This window comes from Carettochelys insculpta, chromosome 18, assembly GCF_033958435.1.
Source record: "Carettochelys insculpta isolate YL-2023 chromosome 18, ASM3395843v1, whole genome shotgun sequence".
NCBI classification, from domain to species: Eukaryota; Metazoa; Chordata; order Testudines; family Carettochelyidae; genus Carettochelys; species Carettochelys insculpta.
In genome coordinates, this window is record NC_134154.1 from 25561750 (window position 1) to 25587038 (window position 25289).

Consider the following 25289-nt stretch of genomic DNA (forward strand, 5'->3'; position numbering starts at 1 on the left):
CCTTACATGAAGTCTATGGGACAGCTGTGAATTTAGCTCTTCATTCTACAAAGCACTTAAGCATGTGAACAGGAACCAAACACTAGCTTTCCTAACTCTCAGTCCTATGCTTTCACCACAAGACCATCACTCCTCTCCGTAAAAGTAACACGTAGGTAACACACTCTCTTCAGATGGTTACAGTCCATTGGCTTTTGACCCAGCACCTCTTACAGTTCTCAGTGTATCTGGGATATCTGCCACAATCAAAGCAGTTCCGGAAAGGGCAGTGTATCAGACATAAACAGACAACACTTTGAGGTCTTTGTTTTTAAAGAACTGTATTCATAAGAACATAAATGGTTCACTTTGTTCCCTCCTTGATCACATTGCATGAAGATAACACTGGCCATACATTTGATTTGAACAACATGGAAGTTATAGGACAATCAGACCTTAGACAAGGAAGAGAGTTTTTAGAAGCATGGTTTTCAGGTATTGATTCAATCAACTGGCACGTCGATTTGGATCCGGTGTTTGAGCCTATGAGATTAAGAGATAATAGGAAAAGATCTTGCAAGGAAACCATGGCCAACAATGATTGGTCAAAGGAAAACAATCAATCAAGATTGACTATTGGTCAGGTTCACACAAAAAGGACTATATAAAGACCAGTTGCAGAGGACTTTATTGAACTGAATCGTGCACTGACGATATTACCTCGGATGGTAATGAAACGTCTGCAATTTAATTGCCAAGCTCAGCGAACAGCCGAATATTAAATTGTTCCCTCCTATATCTTTGCTTTCTCTCTTTTCATAAACCTTGCCCAATATACTCTAACCCACTACAAACTGCTTCCACTGATTATGTCCTATACACAGTTTAGGATCTGATCCGTCAAAGCACTTAGCATTTTAGCCCCAACCTTGCAAACACTATTTACGTTCTTAACTTTAAGCACAAGCAGTTCTATTGGCTTCAATGGCATTTTACATAAGTAAAGCTAAAATCATGCTCTGCAAGACTGAGCCCTCAGCAAGCAGCATAATTCTAATTTATATTCAGGTTTTCTTCTAGATTTTTTTTACTAACTTAAAGTGTCAATCATAAATGCAAATAACTCACAATATTTCATGTTATTCTGCTTATGGAATTACATTGTACATCTCTAGACCTCACAGTTCCAGAGGAAAGCTTGAGAACCCTAAAGAAAAGAAAAACTACTAAAAACAATCCAAAATATTTATTTTAAAAACACCATTAGTTTTAAGACAATCCAATGACATTTGAGTGCTTGGGATTATGAATTTATAAACAAGATGGGACACATTCTATGTTATTTTCTACTTTACTGTTAACACTGCCATTGACAATAACATTTATTTATTTTAAAAGATATAGTAAAGAATTTTTTTTTCAGATCTAACCAGTTGGTTTGTGTATCCTCTATCATCTAAACAGGAAAAAGAACAAAAGAAAGGAGATTTCACAGACTCCTTACTCTACCTTGCTGAGACTCCTTACTGCAGGATTAACCACAGCAAACATATAAAAGATGAAAGAATAGGCTGGCTGCTGGTTGTTTTTGTTTGTTGGGGTTGGAGGGAAACAAACCCACAAATAAATTCCTTACTTTTGCAACAGTGATTGAGTATGGTGTCATGTGGGAATATCATTTTGGACGCATCATATTAAAAATTTTCCTTTGCAGAAAGGCAATGTAAAAAAACAATGTATTAAATGTGAAGAAAAGCCATTGGCAGCAGTTGTGTCAAGGTATCCAAAACAACTAAACTACTAATAATTAAGAAAACATGAATAATATTAGGCCAATCTAATTTCCAAAAAGGGACTTTTCTTTCTGAAATTAGGAACTGAAGGTAGATTCAGAACAAGCAGTTTTATCCACACAGGGACATTATCATTGTCTCAGTAGGACAACTATAGAAAATCTTAGTCAAAACTATAGAGAGAATCAAGGAACAGATGGTTAATTTTTGAGCCAGTCCAATTAACATGATAAAGGCATTGCAAGCAATTAAAATTCAGTCAGGGAAAGTTCCTGGAAATGACAGGCTTTCAGTAATCTTTTATCAGATCTTGGCATGTAAGCCAGTATAGACAGCTTTACATATGACTAATGAGTCATATATGAAGGACAAACTTTTAGAAAGAAGCCAATTATTTTGATATATTAAAAAGAAAATTATTCTACAGTCTATTCCTCAGACAGACCAATCGCAGAGGTATTTCATTAACGTTGACTAGCAAGTTTCTTCTAAAATGCTTGCTGCTGGGCAGGAATAGATATTACAGCAGCTATTATTAATACTAATCAGAATATATTTAATGAAAAAGTGTTTCAAATTATCACTGAAAACATGGAGATCGTTAAGATTCATGCTTTATGGGTGCAGAGAGATCATTCAGTTGTCTCAAGCCATAGTTTACATCTCAGGCCATCTATACAATCATAGAATCATAGAAGAGTAGGACTGGAAGGGACCTCGAGAGGCCATCAAGTCCAGCCCCCTGCTCTCATGGCAGGACCAAGCACTTTCTAGACCATCCCTGAAAGCCATCTATCTACTAGACATAAAAGTTGATCGCCAATACACAATTTTAGCTATGTCAATTGTGTACCTAAAATTGACATATCAGTGGTCAACTTCAATGTCTCTCTGTAAGGAGGAAGGTCAATGGGAGTGCTTCTCCCATTGACATTCCTTAATCCTTGCCGCTTGCCTAGACTTTGACCCCAGACAGCGCTGTTTCGCACATGCGCAAAACAAACCCCCAAAAGATCGACTCTGAGCAGGTAAATCTTGCACAGGTGTGTAGACCTTTCCGCAATCACAGACTATATTTTGTTTCAGCAGTAGTTAAATGTCTTACAACAAGAGCTTTTGGCTTCAGTAGCAATTACAGAATCACAGAATCACAGGGCTGGACGGGACCTCAGGAGGTCATCTAGTCCAGCCCCCTGCTTCAAGCAGAATCAACCCCCACTAAGTCATCCCAGCCAGGACCTTGTCCAGCTGGGACTTAAAAACCTCAAGGGATGGAGAATCAACCACCTCTCTAAGCAACGCATTCCAATGCTTCACCACCTGCCTGGTGAAGTAGTTTTTCCAAATATCTAACCTATACCTCTCCCTCTTCAACTTCAGACCATTACTCCTTGTTTTGCCATCTGACACCACTGAGAACAGTTTCTCATCCTCCTTTTTAGAGTTCCTCTTCAGGGAGCTGAAGGCTGCTATTAAATGACCTCTAAGTCTTCTCTTCCGTAAACTAAACAAGCCCAAATCCTCAGCCTATCCTCATAGGTCTTGTGCTCCAGACCCTTAATCACTTTTGTTGCCCTTCGCTGAACCTCCTCCAGCAAATCCACATCCTTTTTATATTGGGGAGCCCAAAACTGGACACAATATTCCAGATGTGGCCTCACCAGTGCCAAATAAAGAGGAATAACTACTTCTCTAGATCTGCTCGAAATGCTCCTCCTAATGCACCCTAGTATGCCGTTAGCCTTCTTGGCTACAAGGGCACACTGTTTACTCAAATCCAGCCTTTCATCCACCATAACCCCTAGGTCCCTTTTCATCACCCTGCTGCTGAGCCAGTCAGTCCCCAGCCTGTAACAATGCTTGGGATTCTTCTGCCCCAGTGCAGGACTCTACACTTCTCCTTATTGAACCACATCAGATTTCTTTTGGCCCAGTCCTCCTCTTTATCCAGGTCCCTCTGGACTCTCTCTCTACCCTCCAACGTATCTACCTCTCCCCCCAGTTTTGTGTCATCCACAAACGTGCTGAGGGTGCAATCCAATCCCTCATCGAGGTCATTAATAAAGATGTTGAATAACACCGGCCCCAGAACCGAGCCTTGCGGCACTCCACTTGAAACAGACCGCCATCCAGATATTGAGCCATTGACCACAACCCATTGGGCCCGACCATCAAGCCAGCTTTCTATCCATGTTACAGTCCAAGGATCCAATCCATATTTCCTTAACTTATGGACAAGAATGTTGTGGGTGACCGTATCAAAAGCGTTGCTGAAGTCAAGGTATATCACATCCACTGACTTCCCCATGTCCACAGAGCTTGTTACCTCATCATAGAAGCTAATCAGATTGGTCAGGCAGGACTTGCCCCTGGTGAATCCATGTTGGCTACTTTTGATCACTTTCCCCTCTTCCAAGTGCTCAAAAACAGATTCCTTGAGGATCCCTTCCATTATTTTCCCAGGGATTGAGTTAATTCTATAAGCTCTTCTTTGTGCACACAGTAGGACTGACTATAACATCCATTCTCCCCATTTAATTTATTTGTAGAACCTTTGGCAGAAAGAGAAATACTGGAGAAAGGTTTTAATCCTAAGTATTTATGAGAAAGAGACGGTTGCATAATGGTAAAAAAAACCAAAAAATCCACCCATCAGATACTGCTTAAACCTATTAACACCTAAATGGCTAGCTCCTTGATAACTACATTTATAAAACATTATCTATCTGGTATTGCTAACAGAAGTTTATTTTCTGATGGACTCACACTGACTACTACTCTTTTGGCAGAACAATCTATAGTCAAAACCTCTTTTCTTCTCCTGACATTTGCAAACAAATGAGAGAGAGAGGAAGGGAGAGAGGGAGGTCTGTAAGTAAAAATAACACACCAAGCCAGCAAGTTGCTTAACTCAACTATATGTTTAAAATCCACGGGATTTCCTAGGCTACATTCTCATCAACATGTTCTTTTTGACTCATCCGCTGTGGGTGAACCCGGCTTTGATCCTATTTAATTCTGATACCCTGGGAAAGTCTAGGCTCCTGCCGTCCTACACTGAACTCTGGAAAGTACAATGTGCTGTGAAAAGAGCTAAAAATACCACAGGTTTACCTAGGATCACTTGTAATTGAACCATCTACCCTTCTAAGTGTCAAAATTGGATTCCCTAATTTTCAGGATCTGACAGCTGCAGCTCACAGCTTGCCAGCTTTGCCCCTATGTTCACTGTATTTCTGTTTGAAGTACTTAAAAGATTTCACTGTCCCTGAAGCAAACAGACAATATAGCTCCAGCATTTTGTGGTTTGGTATCAAATTAATTGGTCTCTCTCTGTTGGTCTCTGTTGGTCTCTGTTGGTCAAATGAATTGTTCTCATCTGGCTGTGCAACTTCTTGAACTAGCTGTACCTAGAAAGCTCTATGTTCCTTTTCATGACTAGAGGAGAAGGCAAAACAGTAGCTCCCAAAAACATAAGTCAAGATTGACCTTTCCAAGGATGAAGAGTGAAGACAACCTCAAATGGAGATACAATAGCTGCTATAACAGTAAAGGCAAAGAAGGTATAAATCTGAATGCCAAATGCATTGAATGCCATGCCATAAGAGGATACAGCAGCACTAGACAGAGAAATTTCACAATAAACTATTCAAGATGTGACATCACAGATATTAATGCCTAAGTATAAGAGAAAAAGAACATGTTGGGATTTGGGAAGAAGATGGTTGTGTTAATAGTGAACACTATTATTTAATCCCTTTAAAAAATCATATACAAATGCAAAAAGGAGAGGTTACTCACCTTGTGCAATAACTGAAGTTCTCCAAGATGGGTCCTCTCTGTTAGCACACCTCTTCAGATGTGCATGCATCCTGTGCCTTTGACTGGAGATTTATAGCAATGCCAGTTTGGCCCATGCATGTGCCCTACATATCCTTATGCCCCATAATGAAGCTATATAAGGCTGGGCTGGAAAACAATAGTCACACAAACGAAACTGAAGCAGAGGGAAGGAGGGCAGTTACTGAAGCACCCTTATGGACAAATCTTAAAAGAACTCCAGTTACTGTGCAATGTACGTAACTTCTCCTTTTTCTAGTGTCAGTGCTGCACTTCAGGTGACTTCTGAGCAATTACTCCTTAATGAGGTTAGAGTTTTGGAAAATAATCCATCACAGAAGAAATAATTGCACTGCCTACTGCAGCATCTGATCTTGCCTCATGAATCAAAGCATAATGGATGGAAAACATATGTACCAACAACCACATTGCAGCATGTCAGATTTCAGCAACTAGAGAATGTCCTTGAGTATAACTGCAAATGTAGACTGTGACCTAGTAGACTATCCAGTCACCTGTATGAAAGGCAGAACCTCAGCAGAACCATAAGCAGGCAACAATGCATCCAGAAATCCATTTAGAAAGTATCTGAGTGAAGATGAAGGCTGGCATCATACCTTTCTTGCAAGTCCATCGGGGATCATTATATTGGAGAGCCTTCAAAGGAAAATTCCAAATTGGAGTCAGAATGTTCTTCCACATATTATACAGGAGATTACAATCCTTCTTCATGGATAGACAGAAGTTGGGAAAGTGGTGGCAAAAGCTGCCAAAAACATGAGCAGTTGGTAACCAGGTAGACCTTGGTACTAGGAGGTGACTGGCAGTCACAAGGAGGAGTGACTGACACTCATTCAGTACCATAAGATCTTTAGTATAATGGAACTTCTGAGGTACAAGGAGCACAACGGAACTTGGTATGGTGGTGTGCTGCTGCTGATGTTCCTGATGTTGCTGTACAAAGTGCTGTACTCAGGGTATCATGGCTTGCACTGAAGCTATTCTCTTGGTAACAGAAGTCTTTGCTACTCCCTTTATCAGAGAGGAACAGGACTTAGTTGTCTTAGAGTCATTTATCATACCCATAGTGCTCAGAGCCTCATTATCACCTTTCTTGTGGTTTGAGGTCTCTGGTGATGTAATCTTGAGTAGTAACTCTCCATCGTGCTCCTCTTATCCTCCTCCTTACTCTTTGAGTTGGAAGCACTTGTACTTCCAAACAGTTACTGTACCTCATGGAGGGTGTTGAAGACTGGGGTCTCAGAACTGCCTTCACTTTGAAAGCTCTCAGTGATCACGATCTTGACACCAATGGGGCACTAACAGATGAGGAGCGACCATGTACAATAGTCTTTGGACCTGGGTCTAGAGCTGATCTTAGGGCTTGCTCCATCACTTATACACTGTGGCCATGTCTACACTAGCCCAAAACTTCGAAATGGCCATGCAAATGGCCATTTTGAAGTTTACTAATGAAGCGCTGAAATACATATTCAGCGCCTCATTAGCATGCGGGTGGCCGCGGCGCTTCAAAATTGACGGGGCTCACTGCCGCGCGGTTCGTCCAGACAGGGCTCCTTTTTGAAAGGACCCCGCCTGCTTCGAAGTCCCCTTACTCCCATCTGCTCATAAGAATAAGGGGACTTCGAAATTGATGCGGCTTGCCGCTGCACGCCTCATCCAGACGGGGCTCCTTTTCGAAAGGATCCCGGCTACTTTGAAGTGCTGCGACCGCCCGCATGCTAATGAGGCGCTGAATATGTATTTCAGCACTTCATTAGTAAACTTCGAAATGGCCATTTGCATGGCCATTTCAAAGGTTTGGGCTAGTGCAGACACGGCCTATACGTTATTTCACCATTTTTACAGGCTCTTCACTTTAAAAAAACTGCAGAATCTTGCACTTGTTGAGGAACTAAGAGTCTCTGAAACACCATATGCACTGGGAATCCCATCAGCCCACAGTGACAGGGACAGTTTCTTGACATAAGAGGCATCTTTTAAATCCAAGACACCCTGGTATCCCACACAGAAGAAAAATGTGTTTGGATTACTCCATAGGGTAAAATCAAAAGAGAGTAACTGTTTATAAAGAAACTATAATCAGGAACAAACATTCCAACAACTGTAAGATTACAAACTAAACATACTACTACTAAAGAGCTACCTTCTAATATAAAGCACAAATAAGCACACACTAAACTGTAACTCTGGCTGAAGGTGACGGAGAATGAACCGAGGGCAGTATGCCCACGCAGTCCTATATAAGCTAAATATGGGGCACAAGACTATGTAGGGTGCAAGTGTGGGTCAAATTGACACTGCTACCAAAAATCTCTGATCAAAGTGGCAGAGCACTTGCTCACCTGAAGGGGAGCACCTACAGAGACACTACTAAAAGAAGAATCTGTTATTGGAACATTAAGCTAGCATAACCAAGCATTCAGTTATCAAAAGTGCAAAAGTTAATGCTAAATGTGAAACCTACCTTTGCCCCCACTGAACGTATGCTATACAATTCAGTCTACAAGCCCAAATTACCCCTACATTATCAAGTTTAGACTTAAATTCACACTGGCATATAGTTGGAGTTAAACATCAGTGAATCAGGACATATAAATTTATGAGCAACCCATCTCAGACTCTCATGGTGCATATAAGTTTGGCTAGACAAGTGGTGAGCCGAGATTTGTGTGTGTTCCCTTTGGTTTGCATCCAAATGTGCTGCCTTCTGTAAAGTAGGAAGTGTATTTAAAAAAGGGAAGCAGGCGCTTTTCCTAAATAGCAGTAGCTCCTTAAGGCAACAAGACAAGCAAAATAAAAGAGCATGTCTGGACACGGGTGACAAACTTACGTTCAAATATTCTCTTCAGCTTCTCCATATTGGGCAACATCCCTTGCTCCATGCTATGACCCAGCTATGCAACCCCCATATTCTCTCACCAAGGGTTTTTCTATACCTGAAACAAAGCACCCTGATTTACCATATTAACCGACTGCCTAACCATTCCCAGACTAAAACCAATTGTTCCCCTCAGGTTTTGCCACAACATGAAGTTTCCTTCATTTACTTTGTAGTAACACAGATATGCAGCATTTTTTCTGGAGATAAGACTGTTCATGAATATTTCTCTTGTAAAAAAAAAAAACAAGCTTGTGAATAATTAATCATTTCTTTTTGAATAGTGGGGACATCATGAAGCACAGATTTCCTGGTTCTAAGTTTTATTAAAAAAGCTGTCAAAGACCCTGACAAGCCAGACCCTGGGGCCAAAGAGCTAGTAGTGGTAAGAAATCCAAGCACCTGGTTTTGTTATTATTACAACCGATATTGCACCATAGATCTGCCTAGTGCTTTACAAACAAGAAAGAGGTGACAGCCTAAAGCCTTGTTCTTGCAGATTTACCTGGGTCTTGGTAACATGAATATTCTACTTGAGTCAACTGAACCATTCACTGTACTAAATACTATCCTGGATAGTAAGTTCCTGTTGTTGTCACCAGCGGTTTTCAGTATTGTTTAGGCAGGAGGTGGGCAAAAGGCAGTATGAACAAGCACGTTGCTCTAGAAAAAGGTGTCCCTCTTGAGGATTAAACATTTGTTTTATTACTCCCACGAGTAAAAACACATACAAGTGCACATGCACATACATACATTTTTAGTGCATAAGGTTCCCTTGAAGGGAAGGTGATATTTGAGGAGCGAGTTAATGGAGGAGGCCTGAGTGATGGTGTCCAGAATGGAGTTCACACACAGAGTAGCATATCAGACAGCAAGACCTGGGCCTGGGAAAAGATCACCGAGCGTTACTCCAGATAAGCAGTATGGATTAAGCAATGAGCACATGCAGAAGAGTGAAAAGAAACAAGAGGAAAGAGGGTGGGTTCAGCTTAGGCAGGCTTTGTCTTACTGATTCTGCCTGTCTCTGCTCCCTTAATATGGGTGTCAGTTTTCTCCATGTGAAAAGTGGTACATCAGGAAAGTCAGTTTCACATGGCAACAAGCTGTTGCCCAGCTACAGCAGCCTGATACTTCACACACCTTTGAAGGACAAAAAGCTTCTTTGTTGCGTGCAGCTTCAAAAAAAGCTTTGCCTGAGCCAAACTGAGTGTGGAGTCAAAATCTGGGCTTGTGTAGATAGTGGAGACAAGCAATATAGCTGTAGGCATTTTGAAGTAGCTGTGCAGCCTGGAAGTTCCCTTACTCCCAAAACATTTTGTAATAGAGAAACTTCAAGTGGGCCTGGGAGACTAGAAAAAGAGCAAAATGTAGCTGGATAATGAGCAAATGGTACTAAAACGTGTTTCATGTCATGCTGATAATTTCACTCTGTAATGATGTGTCCAAAAGAGAATAAAAGGTAAATTTGTGGATTTTTTCATTGCATATCCCTTAGCAAATTTGAGCCAAGTGACGTATCTGAATTCTGATTCCTTGTGATTGAACCGTGATTATTAGAAAGACCAAAACACCATTATTTATCATCAATCTAACAATCTATCAATCTATCAATCTGGCATTAGAAGGTTACAAGATACCAACTACTCTAGTACATGTTATATACAAATATTTATGTATGATTTGGAGAAAACATTAAACACCTGAAAATAGCTGCAAAATCAAATGGTTTAAAAACTTTGTTGTAGTATAAACTATGGAAAATATTATTTATCTGACAGTATGAAATTAAAACAATTATTAAAAGCAGTCTTTGGTATCAAATTCTAAATTATACGTCACAAGAAAGCAGAGGCCTAATTTAGTTACAACACTGTCGTTTTCTTTGATGTGAACATTCCATAAAACGTCAGTAAATTACTCGAGAAATTGTTACCAGATTGTAAAATTCAACAACTGGAAATGCTCCATCTTTTACCTTCTCTCATCGTTCCTAACCTCACTGCTACTTCGGCTCACCTCATCACCTTTTAAAACTTCAGTGCCATCCAACTCACGGGCCTGGTTTGCTTTCTGTAACATTTGCTTCTCCATGTTTGACATCTCCTCTTTGGCAGCTTGAAGCTCTTCAGCCTTGGCTTCTTTCTTCCGAGAAATGATGGATGCCTATGGGATTATTAGATGTCAGTCTCGGTGAGCTAAGTAAACAGTGCATTTGGTCACCCATATTTAATCATCAATAAAATCTGAGGCCCTATGCTCCACTAGGAGCCCAAAGGATTAATCATCATCAAAATCAAAGTTAAATTGTAAAATTCATGTGTGGTAACATTGAGGCAATAAAGAAAACTGTAGGGAGGACATTTACTATTGAGAAAATATTGCTATTTAACAGACCCCTTTGTATGCTGGAAGTAAATTATAACAACAGTTGTATTAGAGTCAATCCTGAATCCATTTTGTTAAATGATAAAATTCTCATTGACTTTACTGGAACTAGGATTTCACCCAGAGAACTTATGTTCCAAATTCACAATAATACTTTTATATTTAGCTTAAATTTTTACTCACAAATATTTAATTTTCATTAAAAAAATCAGATGTTAAATTACTGTTGCTGTTTAATTTTAATCTTTTTTGCGCATATATACGAGGCACTAATCAGGTTTACCCGGAAAGATATTAGAGATTTTTCAAATGTCAGAATATGCATTTTTATAACTCCAACCTACAGAAATATGTAGCATGTAACTAGCAACAGAAATAAGTCATTAAATTCATGCATTGTAGAAAAATCGATGAGCAAAAATAAGGATTACTGATTATTTCACTTCTTTGAGCCTCAGAGATAGATTATTTTTAAATGAAATTTTCACACCGTGTACACTATAAAGTATTAGTATATTTAACGTTGCCTAACATTTCGTGGGAAAATTAATGTGTTTAAGAATGCAGGTGTAAAATATACCAGAAAAATAAAGCATTTTATATCACATTTTTCAAGAATCAGACACCAAAATTAAAACCTGTAACACTGTAATCTGCATATTAAAATAAAGTCTAGCACAAGGTAGGTATCTTCTATGGTAATTTCTCTGTACTGGACTAAAGGAACATTTGTTTTCCTTAACATACATCAGAAGTGATTCTGTCTACATGACATCTCAGATTTTGCTTTCTTATTGACAGAGACAATCTGTGATGAATACATATGATGATTTTGTAAAGTTAACTGATACTCATTATGGAACTGAGCAGAGACAACTAAGTTTTTCCATTCAAGCTGAATTCCTGGAATGCTTCTTCTGTGAAACATCAAAGCTTTATATTACGAGCCACCTAGCCTTCTATACAATACATTATGTAGCAAACTTATCTTGGTCAACAAAACACATATTTATATAATAAAGATAACAAACTTTAGATCACATTTGCAAATAAAAATAACACACATTCTACCACTAAATTACAATTTTTACCAAATAACTTTAAAAAAATATTTTCCATAGCTGTAGGAACTGTACAAATAATGCCATTAAAATTCCAAGTTAACAGATTATTAGGAAATAAATCTAATATTTTACTATATAAGCCCTAGAAATGGTCAGTTTTCACAAATTTTGGTCTATAATCTATGGCTTTAGCATGTCTTGACCAAGAGCATTTGTTCTTTGCTTTTTTTCCCCACTTTAAGACTATGATATATGTTCTGAAATAGAGATAATTTGGAAAATGGTATAATACATGGTCACGCACAAGAAGTGGGATATGGCTGAGAGTTGAGACCAGCAGTGACTGCCAAATCAGGATCAAGATTTTTCTTTGTTAGGACTTGTCTACACTTGAAAATGTATCAATATGGCTGTTTAGAAGAAGCCCTAATGTGAATGCTCTGATTCCAGATGAGCTATTTCAGTTACATTTTTAAGTGTAGACTAGCACCTCAGTAATGAGCATGGATTGTGCCCCATCTACAACTACCTTCTTAGGAGCTGAGGGCACCTTTCAGGTGTTAGGCCTAGGATACAAATTCTCTACTACATCTAACATGCCAAGCCTAATGGCCTGATTCCGCAACCACTTACTATAAGACTTAGTCCCACTGCAGTTGATACAACTATGCCCAGCACTAAGCGGCTGCAGGGTTTACGTAAATATACTTGTGTTCAACTGTTATTTATTTATATTCTATGCTTTTGTTTAATTTAGTTTTTCCATAAACAAATAAAGAAAAAGACAACACAAGAAAGAGTATAGATAACAAAGTCAGTCAATTTGATAGGATTTTGCTGCTTACGATAAAGCTTTTGTTCCTTCTTACCTGTTGCCGATACATGGAAAATTTACTATCAACTGGCTCATATTTCAACATTCTCTTTTCAATTAATTGATTAATCTGAGCATTGACTTCACTTATCTGGAATAAAGAGTGGAAGATTGAGAATATGTCATATTTCTTACTGCATAAATATTAGCAGAGTCAGAGAAAATAGAACATCAATACTCCATCCTCTCTCTAAGTAACAGAGAGAAAGCCGTGCTAGTCTATATACCATCAAAACAAAAAAGCAGTCAAGTAGCACTTTAAAGACTAACAAAATAATTTATTAGGTGAGCTTTCGTGGGACAGACCCACTTCTTCAGACCATAGCCATACCAGATCATACTCAATATATATCAGAATGATTTGCAGACTAATTAATTTAGCCTCACAACTTAGGAAATACCAGACTCATTTTAAAGATGGAGGACATCAAAAGGTTAAGTGACTCATTCGAGGTTGCACACCAAGTCTGATGCAAAGCCAGAAATACAGCCCATGTTTTCAGACTCCCAGTCCTGTGCCTTAACAACAAGAACAAGCTGTGTTAGGGAGTCCCTACAAATCAAGGCTGTGATCCTGCAGTAGGAACTAGGTTGATTGATTCTTATGGAGAAAAGGGATGATGTTACAATTGCTTTGTGTAATGACCAGCTATAATTAACCAGCTATATATGACCAGCTATAATTCTTCTTTAATAAACCATTTACAACTAGTCTGAAGAGGAGATAGATTCAAACTAAATGGAGGCCAACAGCACAATAATTCTGAAGACCCGAGACCCACTTGCCCCAAAAGCCTTCTACTCATCCAAAATGGGCTTATTTTACTTCTTCTTCCAAAACCGTGATTTCCTCCTGTGAAGCAAAACAACTAGTACTCAGCTGGCAGCCAGTCAACAGGAACTATGACAATATACTAATGTCTGATATTCTAACTCTGACTCATTGTTACGTTGGGTGTTCCCTCCAACCATGGAGCCCAGAGCCTAAACATGCTGTCTTGATTCTCTGCCGCCTAGAAAAATGTGTGCTAATAAGCAAATGCTGTAAAAGGGTGCAGCAATCTGAGGGAACTCTTTAAGTAATAGACACGGTACTAGACACTACCCTAGCAATTCTGTGGGCCACAGCTGTGTATTTTGAAAACCAAATATGTCCAGCCTATTGCTTAATGTTTTACAGAGACTTCCAAATATTGAGACTCCTCAACTCTTCTTTTAGGTGGGACTCTATTTCTAAAGGCATTAACTTTCTGTTGGAATGGGTGTGAATTCCCTGATATCAGCGATTCCCAAACTTTTTGATGTCACGATTCCTTTTGGACTAACCTCTGTCAAAGCTCAACGATTGAAAGTGAGGATGCCTCCCTAGTATTTCTCTTATGGTTTGCTGAGGCAGGATGAAGAGGACCAGGTCCTGCCCTTGGGGGTTAGGTGTTGGAGTGTCAGGCTGGGCTGAAAGAGGCATTTCGTGTGGGGAACAGGAACTTTTTTGGGGGGTAGGAAGAAGGGATGTGGATGAAGGGGGCTTCCAGGTGAGGTGGTAGGGAATGAAGATGGGGCAAGACAATTAGCTGTCTGGCATTGGCCAAGCTCTGGGAGAGACATCTGCATCAACTGCAGGTGGTGCTGAAGTGGGTGGAAGGCATGAACTCATGCTGCAGTCCTGGATGCTCCTATTTGGCTTGTACAGCCTGTGGTACTAGCCACTTCTGTTATGATCAAAGTAAAATCAATGGCAACACCACGTCCTCCCCTACTGTCACTGATATATTCTTCAAGGCTGAGACCATTATTAAACACAGATTAGATCAGAAATAGTGGTGTTTTGGAACCTCTGCCATCCACTACCATGTGTTTCTTGTGATCAAAACAGCATTCATGGTTTCAATCACTTCTGCTAGCCAGATAGTCCTTTCTGTATGTCCCTTTCCCTCATGCACTGTAGGCACATGGTGGTCTTTCCATTGTTCCAGATTACTCTTCTTCTCACTAGATCACCTCTAAATTGACTGTCCATTTGGAAGTTTGTCCTGCTTCATTATACATGCAGCATGTGGGATTATCACGCTGTGAGCTATTATCACACAGCTCCTCTTTCCCAGAACTTCAGCTAAAGTGGATGATTTAATTACACTATCACCACATATTTTAAAGCATATCTTAGAGTAGCTTCTGTCCATAACTATTGTGACACAGCTAAATGCTATCATTAAAATCTATCACAAAGACATATGGTGAAATCCTGGCTCCATTAATGTAAATGGCAAAACTCCCACCAACTTCAATTAAGCCAGGATTTCACCCTGTTTCTTTTCTACCCATCCTCCATGAGCCACTCCTGAGGTATTTGGGGATATCATAGAGGGTCAGCTTTAGGCTGGGGAGAGAAAATTTCTATCAAACACAGTACAAAATTTATGGAATCATTAGCCTATCTGTAGTTAAGGCTGCAGCCAGCTTTTATCATTTTCAACATACATACCATCGAACAATGTTTTACTTTTCTCTAAATTTCTAGTAGTAGCTCTAGGATTATTACAGTACACATCTATTTGCACATTTAGGCTGATGTAATAATTGAGGGAAATATGCAACCCTATTTCTGTTGTAGATAGTATTCAAAACATTGTGGCATTTTTTCTTTTATAAATTATACTTTGCTGTGGATGACAAAAATTAAATATTCAGTTTACTAAGCTTTCATTTTTCCTAAGCAAATAAGAAATCTATTATCACCAAAGAGATTAGCTGATCTGAGCAGCTTCAGTTTTTGATGTTTGAAAAAACAATATTAAAGAGTATATCAAATTTATTAGCTTTGATCAACAAATTAGCTGGGAAATTACCACTTGAAACAAAAAGCATGCAAGTTATTCAGGTATGCAAATCATCTTCACACCACTGCACACTGCGTTAAAATTAAAAGTCAATTATACTAATACTGGTTTTATATAAATGTAACTACACTGAAGTTAATGGACTTAAAACCAGCGTAAAAATGATGTAAGGAGTGGGGAAAAAGATCAGCTCTTCAACAAATGTCTATTCATACAAACCCAAATTACTAAAATAATTTTCTAAACAGTTTTGTAAGGCAGGGTTTTCAGTAATACCAGAGCCTAGGCTGAGTCAGCAAATCATACTTTCTCTTTTCTTTAAAAATGAGGATAATTAGGCTTGGGAACAGAAAACATTTATTCCAGAGTTTAGGAGAGAAATAAGACACACAATGCTTATATAAGTCCAGAAGACAAACAAGAGGGATTTTAGTCAACATACCTTAGTTTCAAGTTCATTGAGATCAGACTGACCCATAGCTGGCTCTGAAACCACTTTTTGTAGGAAATACAATGATTGCTTCTTACTTTCTAGTTCTCTAGGAAATTTTTCAGAGCACAGATATGAATTGAACTTTATCTCCTCTTCCAGTCTCTTCATTAAACCTTGAAAAAAATATTAAATCAACATGTGTCTAAACAAAGGGATGTAGAGGATAATTAGGGTTCACTCCATAATAACTGTAATTTAACCAACATATTAAGCTATTTAGCAAAAGATTACAATAATTAGAGCGTAATGCTTGAGTCCTGAAAAGAATACCAAGTTGTTTGATTTATACGTTAAATTCTGGTTCTCTCTTTAAAAAAGAGCAACATGCAATACAACAACCTACATATGTTTCCCTTCCAAATTTTCTTCAAGATTTAACTGCAATAAAACCCCCCCTCAATGAAATTCTATTAACCTGAATTTGGTTACAATCTCCAACAATTTTCACCCCAGCATCAATCTCAGCCTGGATCAGTCCATACAAAGACATCCACTTCCTGGACACTACAGTGCAAATAAATGATGGTCACATAAACACCACTCTATACCAGAAACCTACTGACTGCTATATTTACCTACACACCTCCACCTTTCATCCAGAACAAAATCACAAATTCCAAATTCCAAGTCCTAGGATACAACCACATTTGCTCCAGTCTCTCAGACAGAGACAAACATTTACAGAATCTCCATCAATCATTCTTAAAACTCAATCCCCACCTGGGGAAGTGAAAAAACAGATTGATAAAGCCAGGCCGGCACCCAGAAATCACCTACTCCAGGTGAGACCCAACAAAGAAAGCAACACAATGCCACTAGTCATTACATACAGGTCCCAGCTAAAACATCTCCTACACATCATCAAGGATCTACAACCTATCCTAGATTTTGATCCCTCACTCTCACAGACTTTGGGAGTCAGGACAGTCTCCCTCCCCGAACCTGAAACAAATACCACCAACCTCACATCCCACAACAGAAATGCTAACCGAGGAACCATTCCCTGCAACAAAACATCACTGCAAACTCTGTTCACACATCTACCCTAATGACATTGGAAAAAGTTCAGAAAAGGGCAACAAAAACGTTTTGGGGTATGGAATGGCTGCCATATGAGGAGAGATCAATAAGAGACTTTTCAGCTTTGAAAAGAGACAGCTGGAGGAGGGAATATGATAGAGGTCTATGAAATAGTGACTAGTTTGGAAAACGTGCATAAAGAAGAGTTATTTACTCCTTTTCATAACATGAGAACTAGGAGCTGCTAAATGAAATTAACAGGTAGCAGGTTTAAAACAAACAAAAAGGAATCACTTCTTCACACAACACACAATCAGCTTGTGGAACTACTTGCCAGAGGATGTTGTGAAGTCCAAGACTATAGTAGGGTTCAAAAAAGAACTAAGTAAGTTTATACAGAATAGGTCTGTCAATAACTATTAGCCAGGATGGGCAGGGATGGTGTCCCTAGCCTCTGTTTGTTAGAAGCTGCTAATGGGCAACAAAGGATGGATCCCTTTATGATCACCTGTTCTGTTCACTCCCTCAGAGGCACCTGTCATTGGCCACTGTTGAAGACAGGATACTGGGCAACATGGACCTATGGTTTGACTCAGTAGGGCTGTTCTTATATTCGTTTAATAAAACAGGTTCAGAATTCAACCCAGTATATTTAATAAGCTTTTGTAGGTGTTCTTAGTGAGAGCTTGGCCTGTGCAGATTTCCGATAGTCTCCAACCCCCTTCATCTTCATTCTTGTTCCAATAAACCCTCTTTATGTTACTTTGGCAGGATACCGGAGCCTAAAAGTGAACGTAGTTGCAATTTATGCTCACTTTAAGTCTCCCTTCACCTGCCAGAGCAGAGTCCCAGTTCTCTTTGAAAAAAAAAAAAATCACACAAGTGTACCTGGACTAAGAATACTGAAAATAAAAATGTTATTGAAAAAGACAAGAAGAAATTGCAAAACATGATCAAGTTCACTTCCTGTTACTAAGCTTTTGACCATTTGGCCCTTGCTAGGTATAGTAGTTTAGCCTATTTTCCTGCTGATTCAGGAAGGAACATTAATACTTTCAGATAAGTAAAATTCACAACCAGTGGGAAATGACAGAGTAAACTAAAGCAGCTGTGAGTTTTTAAAATGTCTTCTGATAGCAGTAGGTGGTAATAGCTCAATTAGTTCTCTAAGACACCACTGCCAAGGGCTGTGATTTGAAAAGCATACACAAGATAAGCTGACAGTGGGGACAGGTATTTTAGAATATTTTCATGGGTCTGATGTGCACAAAAAAAGACTAATGGTGCCATAGCTACCTGAAGTGCTTAGGAAGCATGATGGTTATTTTCATGGGTTGTCACAGATATTATAGAAAATGTTAGATTAGCTATGCCAAGAAAAACATGAAAAATCAGACTCAGCCAGTTTCTCACTTCTTCCACGCATGCAGGGAAAAGTCTGAGATATGATTGATCTTGCTGAGGCAGAGATGGAAGGGCAGGAGGGAAGGGGAAATGAAAGTAGGGCTGGGGATAGCTGCCCTGCCCTGTGGTCCTTGAAGTCTGAGGAACTTGAGGCTTTGCCACTGAGAACAGGTGAAGGAGAAGGTCAAAATGAAATGGGTCTATGAAAAGGGGTTGTGACTCTCCTGTAGCTATTTACATCTGAGAAGTGGGGAGGGCCAGACCCTCTTCACTCTTCTGTTCTCAAAAGGTTTTAGGCAGAATGGGGGAGCGCTCCTTATTTCAGCAGCTTATGGGATTTAAACCAGGTGCCACAGAGGAAAAGCTCTTCAAAACTTAAGAGGAATGAAAGCGGCCACTAGAGGAAGCAATTTTAGTCATATGGTAAAATTGAGCGCAAGCCAAAATAGAGTGATTTCTTTGTTTCCATTCCAGCAGTTTATAAGGATTATTTGGTTTATACTGGCCATTTAAACATGCACTTAGAAATCAGGCATTTCTCTACAAAATTTACAAGTTAACTGCATGGAAAATGTCAAGTGTTTATTTGAAATATAAAATAAATAAAATTGCAGCTTTAAGGGTGATTTTAGAACTGAGATATAATGTGTAGATGCATATAGAAGCTGTAAAACTGCTCACATGCCACCTTGCCATTAGCATCTGATTATTAAAGGAAATGCAGGGCAGCACAGCAGAGTCACGATTTACTTTTTCTCCCAAACTGCTATAATTTTTAATTTTCACCAGGCATTTCATAAGAGTTGGGTTCCTTTTCCCATAGCTAGTATTGGAGCAGCACCTCCACAAGTGCACTAACCTCTCCTATATACACAACATACTAAACTTCGGAATCAACACTGAGTGGGAACACAAGCCCTGGTAGGGGATGTGTAACCATGACCCTTGGCTTGGAAACAAAAGTCATGCCACTTCACCTACCTGGAAACTAAGTGCTAGTTTTTTACTTTAGGCGATTTCTAGCTTGCCAACTTCTTCTTAAATCAGAAAGAAAGATTATAATATATTTAACACTATAGATCCATAGACGGTAAAGCCCGAAGGGACTATTAGATCATCTAGTCTGACCATCTATAGAAAACTTACCCGAAATAATTCTTAGAGAAGATCTTAAACAAAAATAGCATCCAACTTGGATTTGAAAGTTACCAACGATGGAGAAACCACCACAAACCTTGGTAAACTGTTCCAAACGGCTAATTACCCTCATACCTTATTTCCAGTACAAATTTATTTAGCTTCAGCTTCCAGCCAGTGGATCATGCTATAACTTTATATGCCAGACTGAAGAAACCCTTATTTAATATTTGTTCCCTTGCAGTACTTACAGACTGTCGTGAAGTCATCCCTTAACCTTGTTTGGTAAGCTACACAGATTGAACTCTTTGAGTCCTATCATTATAAGACACATTTTCTAATCTTTTAATCATCCTCCTAACTCTTCCACAAACCCTCTCCTAAACCTTTATTAACATCCTTCTTGAATTGCACGCACCACAACTGGACACAGTATTCTGGCAGCAGTCACAGCAGCGCCCAATATAGAGGTGAACAATTCTCAATTTTCCCTTGTTGTGGTTCTTTGCAGAGCCACTGGAGGGGTAGAGATGGGGGAATTAATGACCCTGTGCCAGCTAGAGATCAAGCAGCAAGGGGTTCATCAATTTCCCACCCATAGTGGCTCTTAGCAGAGCCACTGTGAGGGGAAATGCTGACCTCAAAGGATCCCGTTCACGAGCTATCAGGGAGCCTGCCCCCGACTCCTTGCTGTGGCAAGTGGAAGGCAGGGAGGGCAGCAGCCAGTCGGACCTGGGACATGGTTTAAATGTCACGTTCTGGCTCCAACAGGCTGGTGGGGAGGGGAGCCTGCTTTCAGTGGTTATTCATTTGCTCAACATCCCTCACATGGTGTCAAGCAGATTTTGAAAATGTGTTTGTACTTGCTGTCTAAGAGAGTGTACTCTGCTGGATTTGAAACAGTAATGCACGTAATCCAGGTTTAACTTGTTGTACACACTACTATGTTGCAAAGCTCTCCAGTTAGACTGTAACCATAGTAAATGTAAGTAAATGTTACGTTTATGAGTAATCGATTCAGCTGAAAAAAGTGGCTAAGCTATGGGATTGTTTGTCTCATTGAAGCGTGCTGTGTTACTGAAAAGGTTGGGAACCACTGCTCTATATTCCCCTTTTTATGTATACCAGATTTGCATTAGCTCTTGGCCAAAGAGTTATACTAAAAGCTCACAATCAGTTGATTGTCCACCATGGTCCCAAATGATATATTTTATATCTACTGCTACTTACATCTTTGTTTAAGGCTATACATTTCTAATCAGCCCACTGTACACATGATATTAGAGACTCTAACCAAGCATTTCCGGAGGAGCAGAGACCAAGTGGCTTCAAGGGGCTAGAAACCTGCTAGTATTTGGGTTTATTTCTCCAACAAGTTGATAGCTATTGCCAAGTCAGTTCTAAATTCTGATTGCTCCTTAGGAAAGCAGTGAAACAAGTTGAAACTTGACAACTTGATGGGAAAGTGCACACTGAATACTGATGACTAACCTGCTTGGTTTCCTTCACAAATAATTTTGGAATACTTTACTCAGTAGGATCAGACATATGGGAAGTAGCTCCCTAAAAGCTATTTTTTAAGCAGTGTTTTTCAGTGAATCATGCTTTTTTCCTCTCTCTCAAATTCCCAGGTTAGAAGGCAGAGAAGCAAGTGTATTTTAAATCTTTCCATTACCAACTATAAAATCTTGTTTTTAATTTTTTCCAACTCTGACTTTATTTCTCTCGATACACAAGCTGCACAGTAAGTTTGGCTTACTGCCGTAAGACTATTTTAGCTGAGATCTGCCAACCATATATTTACATGTGAAAAACTATTAACAGCAATCCCTCATGTTTTCCATTCAGAATTTTTTATTACAGGAAATGGGTAAGCAAAGAGTTATTTAGCACTTGCTTAGTTATGCAGGAATTAGGCAACCTTCTTGCCTTGACTTTGTTAACTAACATACATTTAGACTTGCTTCAGCTCTCAGACACTGCTAATTGCGCAAATTTGTATCATAGACACTTGCAACATTAACTTATCTGATTATTAAAAAAAAAGAGGAACATACAGTTAGTGGCCTCTTACCGTCATGTAACATGGAGACACCATCTTCTTCCAAAATGCAGAACAGAAATATTTATTGAGCATATGTGCCTTTTCTGTGTCATTATTGACAACTTTACTATTTCCACCTTTAGTTAAATTCCTTTTACTTCTACTTTAAAAACTCCTTAATGGCCTTAATTCTGTTGGCCATTGATTTTTTTCTTCTCTTTATTTCCTATATCAATTTTCTATTATTCCTATCTTATAAATTAATACTTATGGTTAACAACTGTTCCTATGTCCATTTGACATACATAGTTACTTTTATAGCTTCTTTCACTTTCCTTTTCACCCAGATTATTCCTTTCCTATTATAGGACTGGGACTTTAGCAAACCTGAATGGAATTTCATGGGCCAAAGAAAAGGCTCTTCTCTGGCTCAAAGGCTTTCTGCTCCCTGAAAGGCCTGCTGGAAACAGGAGCTTTTCAAAAAGTATGTAAGAATCATTTATGACAGTATATGCACATCTACTAATTCCTTTATAATAAATAAATAATAAAAATACAAAAAGGACATATTGAAAAATAGCCTGTAAATTAAAGTAAGTCTCAGTGTTTTCTCTAATGGCTGCATCACTTTTACACATGCAAAAAAATAAATCTGTAGCTGCAAAAGTGGATCAAAAAAGTTGAGGCCAGGCCTGAAAATCTGACAAAAATCGTCTTAATTAAAACCCCAAAACAAGGCAATGAAAAACTGAGGATTAAACTATTACAGTCTTCTTATACTTCTCTATTGCAGCACATACTGCACATGCTAGATCATGTCATTGTCAGAGAATCTGTGAACAGTCTAAACACAATGGGGCACATTAAGGACACAGTTTCAGCTTTTAACTAATAACTTCTTTGACTGATAGTCTATACTTCTGATGAAGGCAGTGGTTATTTTGTCATTGACTTACATGGGAGAAAAATCAAATTCTATGTGGGTTTAAGGTGTCAAGAGAAAATTCTCCCTCTGATTCCACAGCCACATATTACATGAAATACAGCAAAACTGGTACAGCTCTAGTACATGAAGAGAGCTGGATGCTCCCTGCCCATTAAAAGCCATGTTCTGTGGGTTTGATCTAACACCCACTGACATGGACAAGAGACTTTCCACTAATTTCAATGGGCTATGAATCAGGTCCTGTAAAACTGGTGATGCTGTTCTCCTATTAGACTGAAACCCGGGAGAGGAGGCCCGTCTTTATCCCCCAGTCCCAGCTGCCACAGAAATTGACTCAGGGTTGAAGCAGAGACCTGGATAAGAATTTGAATCTATTTTTATTTTTCTCCTCTTTAATTTCACTTTTCATTTAAAAGTAATGTGAAAAAAACAAATAACCCCCATGCAATGTTAGGGATTTAAGGACACCAGCCTGATTCAATGCATGTGTATGAGAAACTCATTGAAGTATAATTTGTTAACATCACATCAATTAGCTCTTTCATGAAATCTCTGAGAAACAAACTCCAATGTGCAAAAGTGATCTGATTTCTTCTCTAAATTAACTCTTCTTTTTAATTGTGGTCAAGAATCAACCCTATGACACACAACTTTGACTTCACCGGGAGTTAAACAGGAGAATCTGTAGGAAGAATTCATCCCTAAGAATGTAGAGGAAGTAACATCAGTGAACCAAATACAATGCATTTAAAATATAGGTTACAAAGAACTGTTTAAATTACCTTTTAAAAATTAAATGTAATGTATTTTAATAAAGGCATTTTATGCTTTTTATCAGATGTACAGAATAAGGTTAAATACTGGATACAGTTTATATGATGCAATTCCTCTTTTACTAAAAACTACGAGAAGTCCTGTGGCACCTTATAGACTAACAGATTTAGGTAGAGCGTAAGCTTGCATGAGCAAAGACCCACTTTGTTAGATGGCGAATACTCTCTTACTAGCATTTTAAAGTGACTACCCTTCTGGTACTATTGGTATTTATTAATGTGAGCAAGTGTATCAATTACCAATGCTACTGTTTATCAACAACAGTTGTCTTTTCACATCATTTTAATCAATACTTTGCAGCCTGCCATCCACATCCCAGTATCCGTGCCAATGGAATGAACATTAGTGTTCTCTACAGTGGACAAGGACCAAGAATTTAAGTAATTCAGTTCCTTCTTGGCATTAACAATTTCTGTTTATGCCAACAGAGATATTCAAAGCAAATCGAGGACAATCATGCTGAGAAAGCATGAATTAGATTTTTTTTAAACCACTCTGCTACTGGCCACTGTCAACAAAAATACTGTGTCATATCCTGGGCAAATAATTAGAAACTGCAAATTCATGCCGCTTACTTTAGTACAAAGAGCAGCAACCGCAACTGCCTTCACAGTTAAGAAAAACATTAAGAAATGCTGAACAATGAAACTGGGATGGGACACTATAATGAAACCAAGGAGAACAGTCACTTCAAAACACTTAAGAGAAAACCTATCGAGACTACTACAATGGTCAACCACTTTTCATGGTACAATACATCTTTTAAATTACTCACTCCAGCTACACTTCTAGAAGAATAAAACCTCTACAAACAATTAGCTGTAATATTTTCCTGGCAAGGCTAATAATGCACATTGATACTAATAGCATACTGGCACAAAATAAATAGTGACCAAGGTCCAGGACTATAAGCTTTTCTTAAAATTAACTTCATGTTAGGAGGTATGTCTACCCTTCAAGCGAGGGAGTGTAATTCCCCGTTAGAGGGGACATACCTGCGCTAGCTCTGACTGAGCTAATGCACTAAAAATAAGAGGATAACCAAGGAAATGCATGTGGTGGGACAGGCTGGCTGTCCACCTGAGACCCTACATATGTATGTGGGGCAGCTAGACCATCAAGCTGCTTATGCTGCTCTGGTGACACACACTATTTTCAGCACACTATCTTGATGAGAGCTAATGCAAGTATGTCTCCTCCAGGCTGGAGTTACACCCCCAGTTGAAAGCACTGATGTATGCATAGAAAAAAAGAACTCAAAATCAGCTCACACAGTAATACAAAGACATACAGAATACTCCCACTTAAGCACTCACTGAAGAGCAACACATTCACTAAACAGACTTTCCTTCTTGAGTAGGGGCGGGGGATTATGCGGAACGTGCCCCAGCCAACAGCCCTAGCCATAGGCTTCCAGAGGAGGGGCTGGGATCCCCGGTGGCCCTGTGGTAGGGAGCTGGCTGGGGTGTGGAGCCCCACTGCCAGCATCACCCATGGGAAACCTGTCTGAAGCCTTGCAGCTGGGAGCAGGCTGGGGCACCAAACCCTGCTGGCAGCCTCAGCTGTGGGAACCCAGCTGGGGCGGGGGGGGGAATTTTCCTGACAAGTCCTGCATCCCCCATTTTAGCAAAAATGTCCAGCATGACATTTTTGTGTAAATGCAGGATGTAGGACTTGTCAGGGAAATCTGGAACTGTCCTGCTGATTGTGGGATGTCTGGCAACCCTATTCTTGAGT

The 25289-nt window shown here is 39.3% G+C and overlaps 1 protein-coding gene across 3 annotated transcripts in view; it reads right to left on the reverse strand.

Annotated features, from left to right (window-relative positions):
* Positions 1–25289, reverse strand: part of IFT81 (intraflagellar transport 81) — a 97159-nt gene that overhangs the window by 52185 nt on the left and 19685 nt on the right. For all 3 annotated transcript variants that reach the window (XM_075012758.1, XM_075012756.1, XM_075012757.1), the window contains 3 exons: positions 16117–16280; positions 12833–12928; positions 10531–10677 (listed from right to left, as the gene is read on the reverse strand). In XM_075012758.1, coding sequence (XP_074868859.1) covers positions 10531–10677; positions 12833–12928; positions 16117–16280 — 407 coding nt within the window. The remainder of the gene's footprint in view (positions 1–10530; positions 10678–12832; positions 12929–16116; positions 16281–25289) is intronic.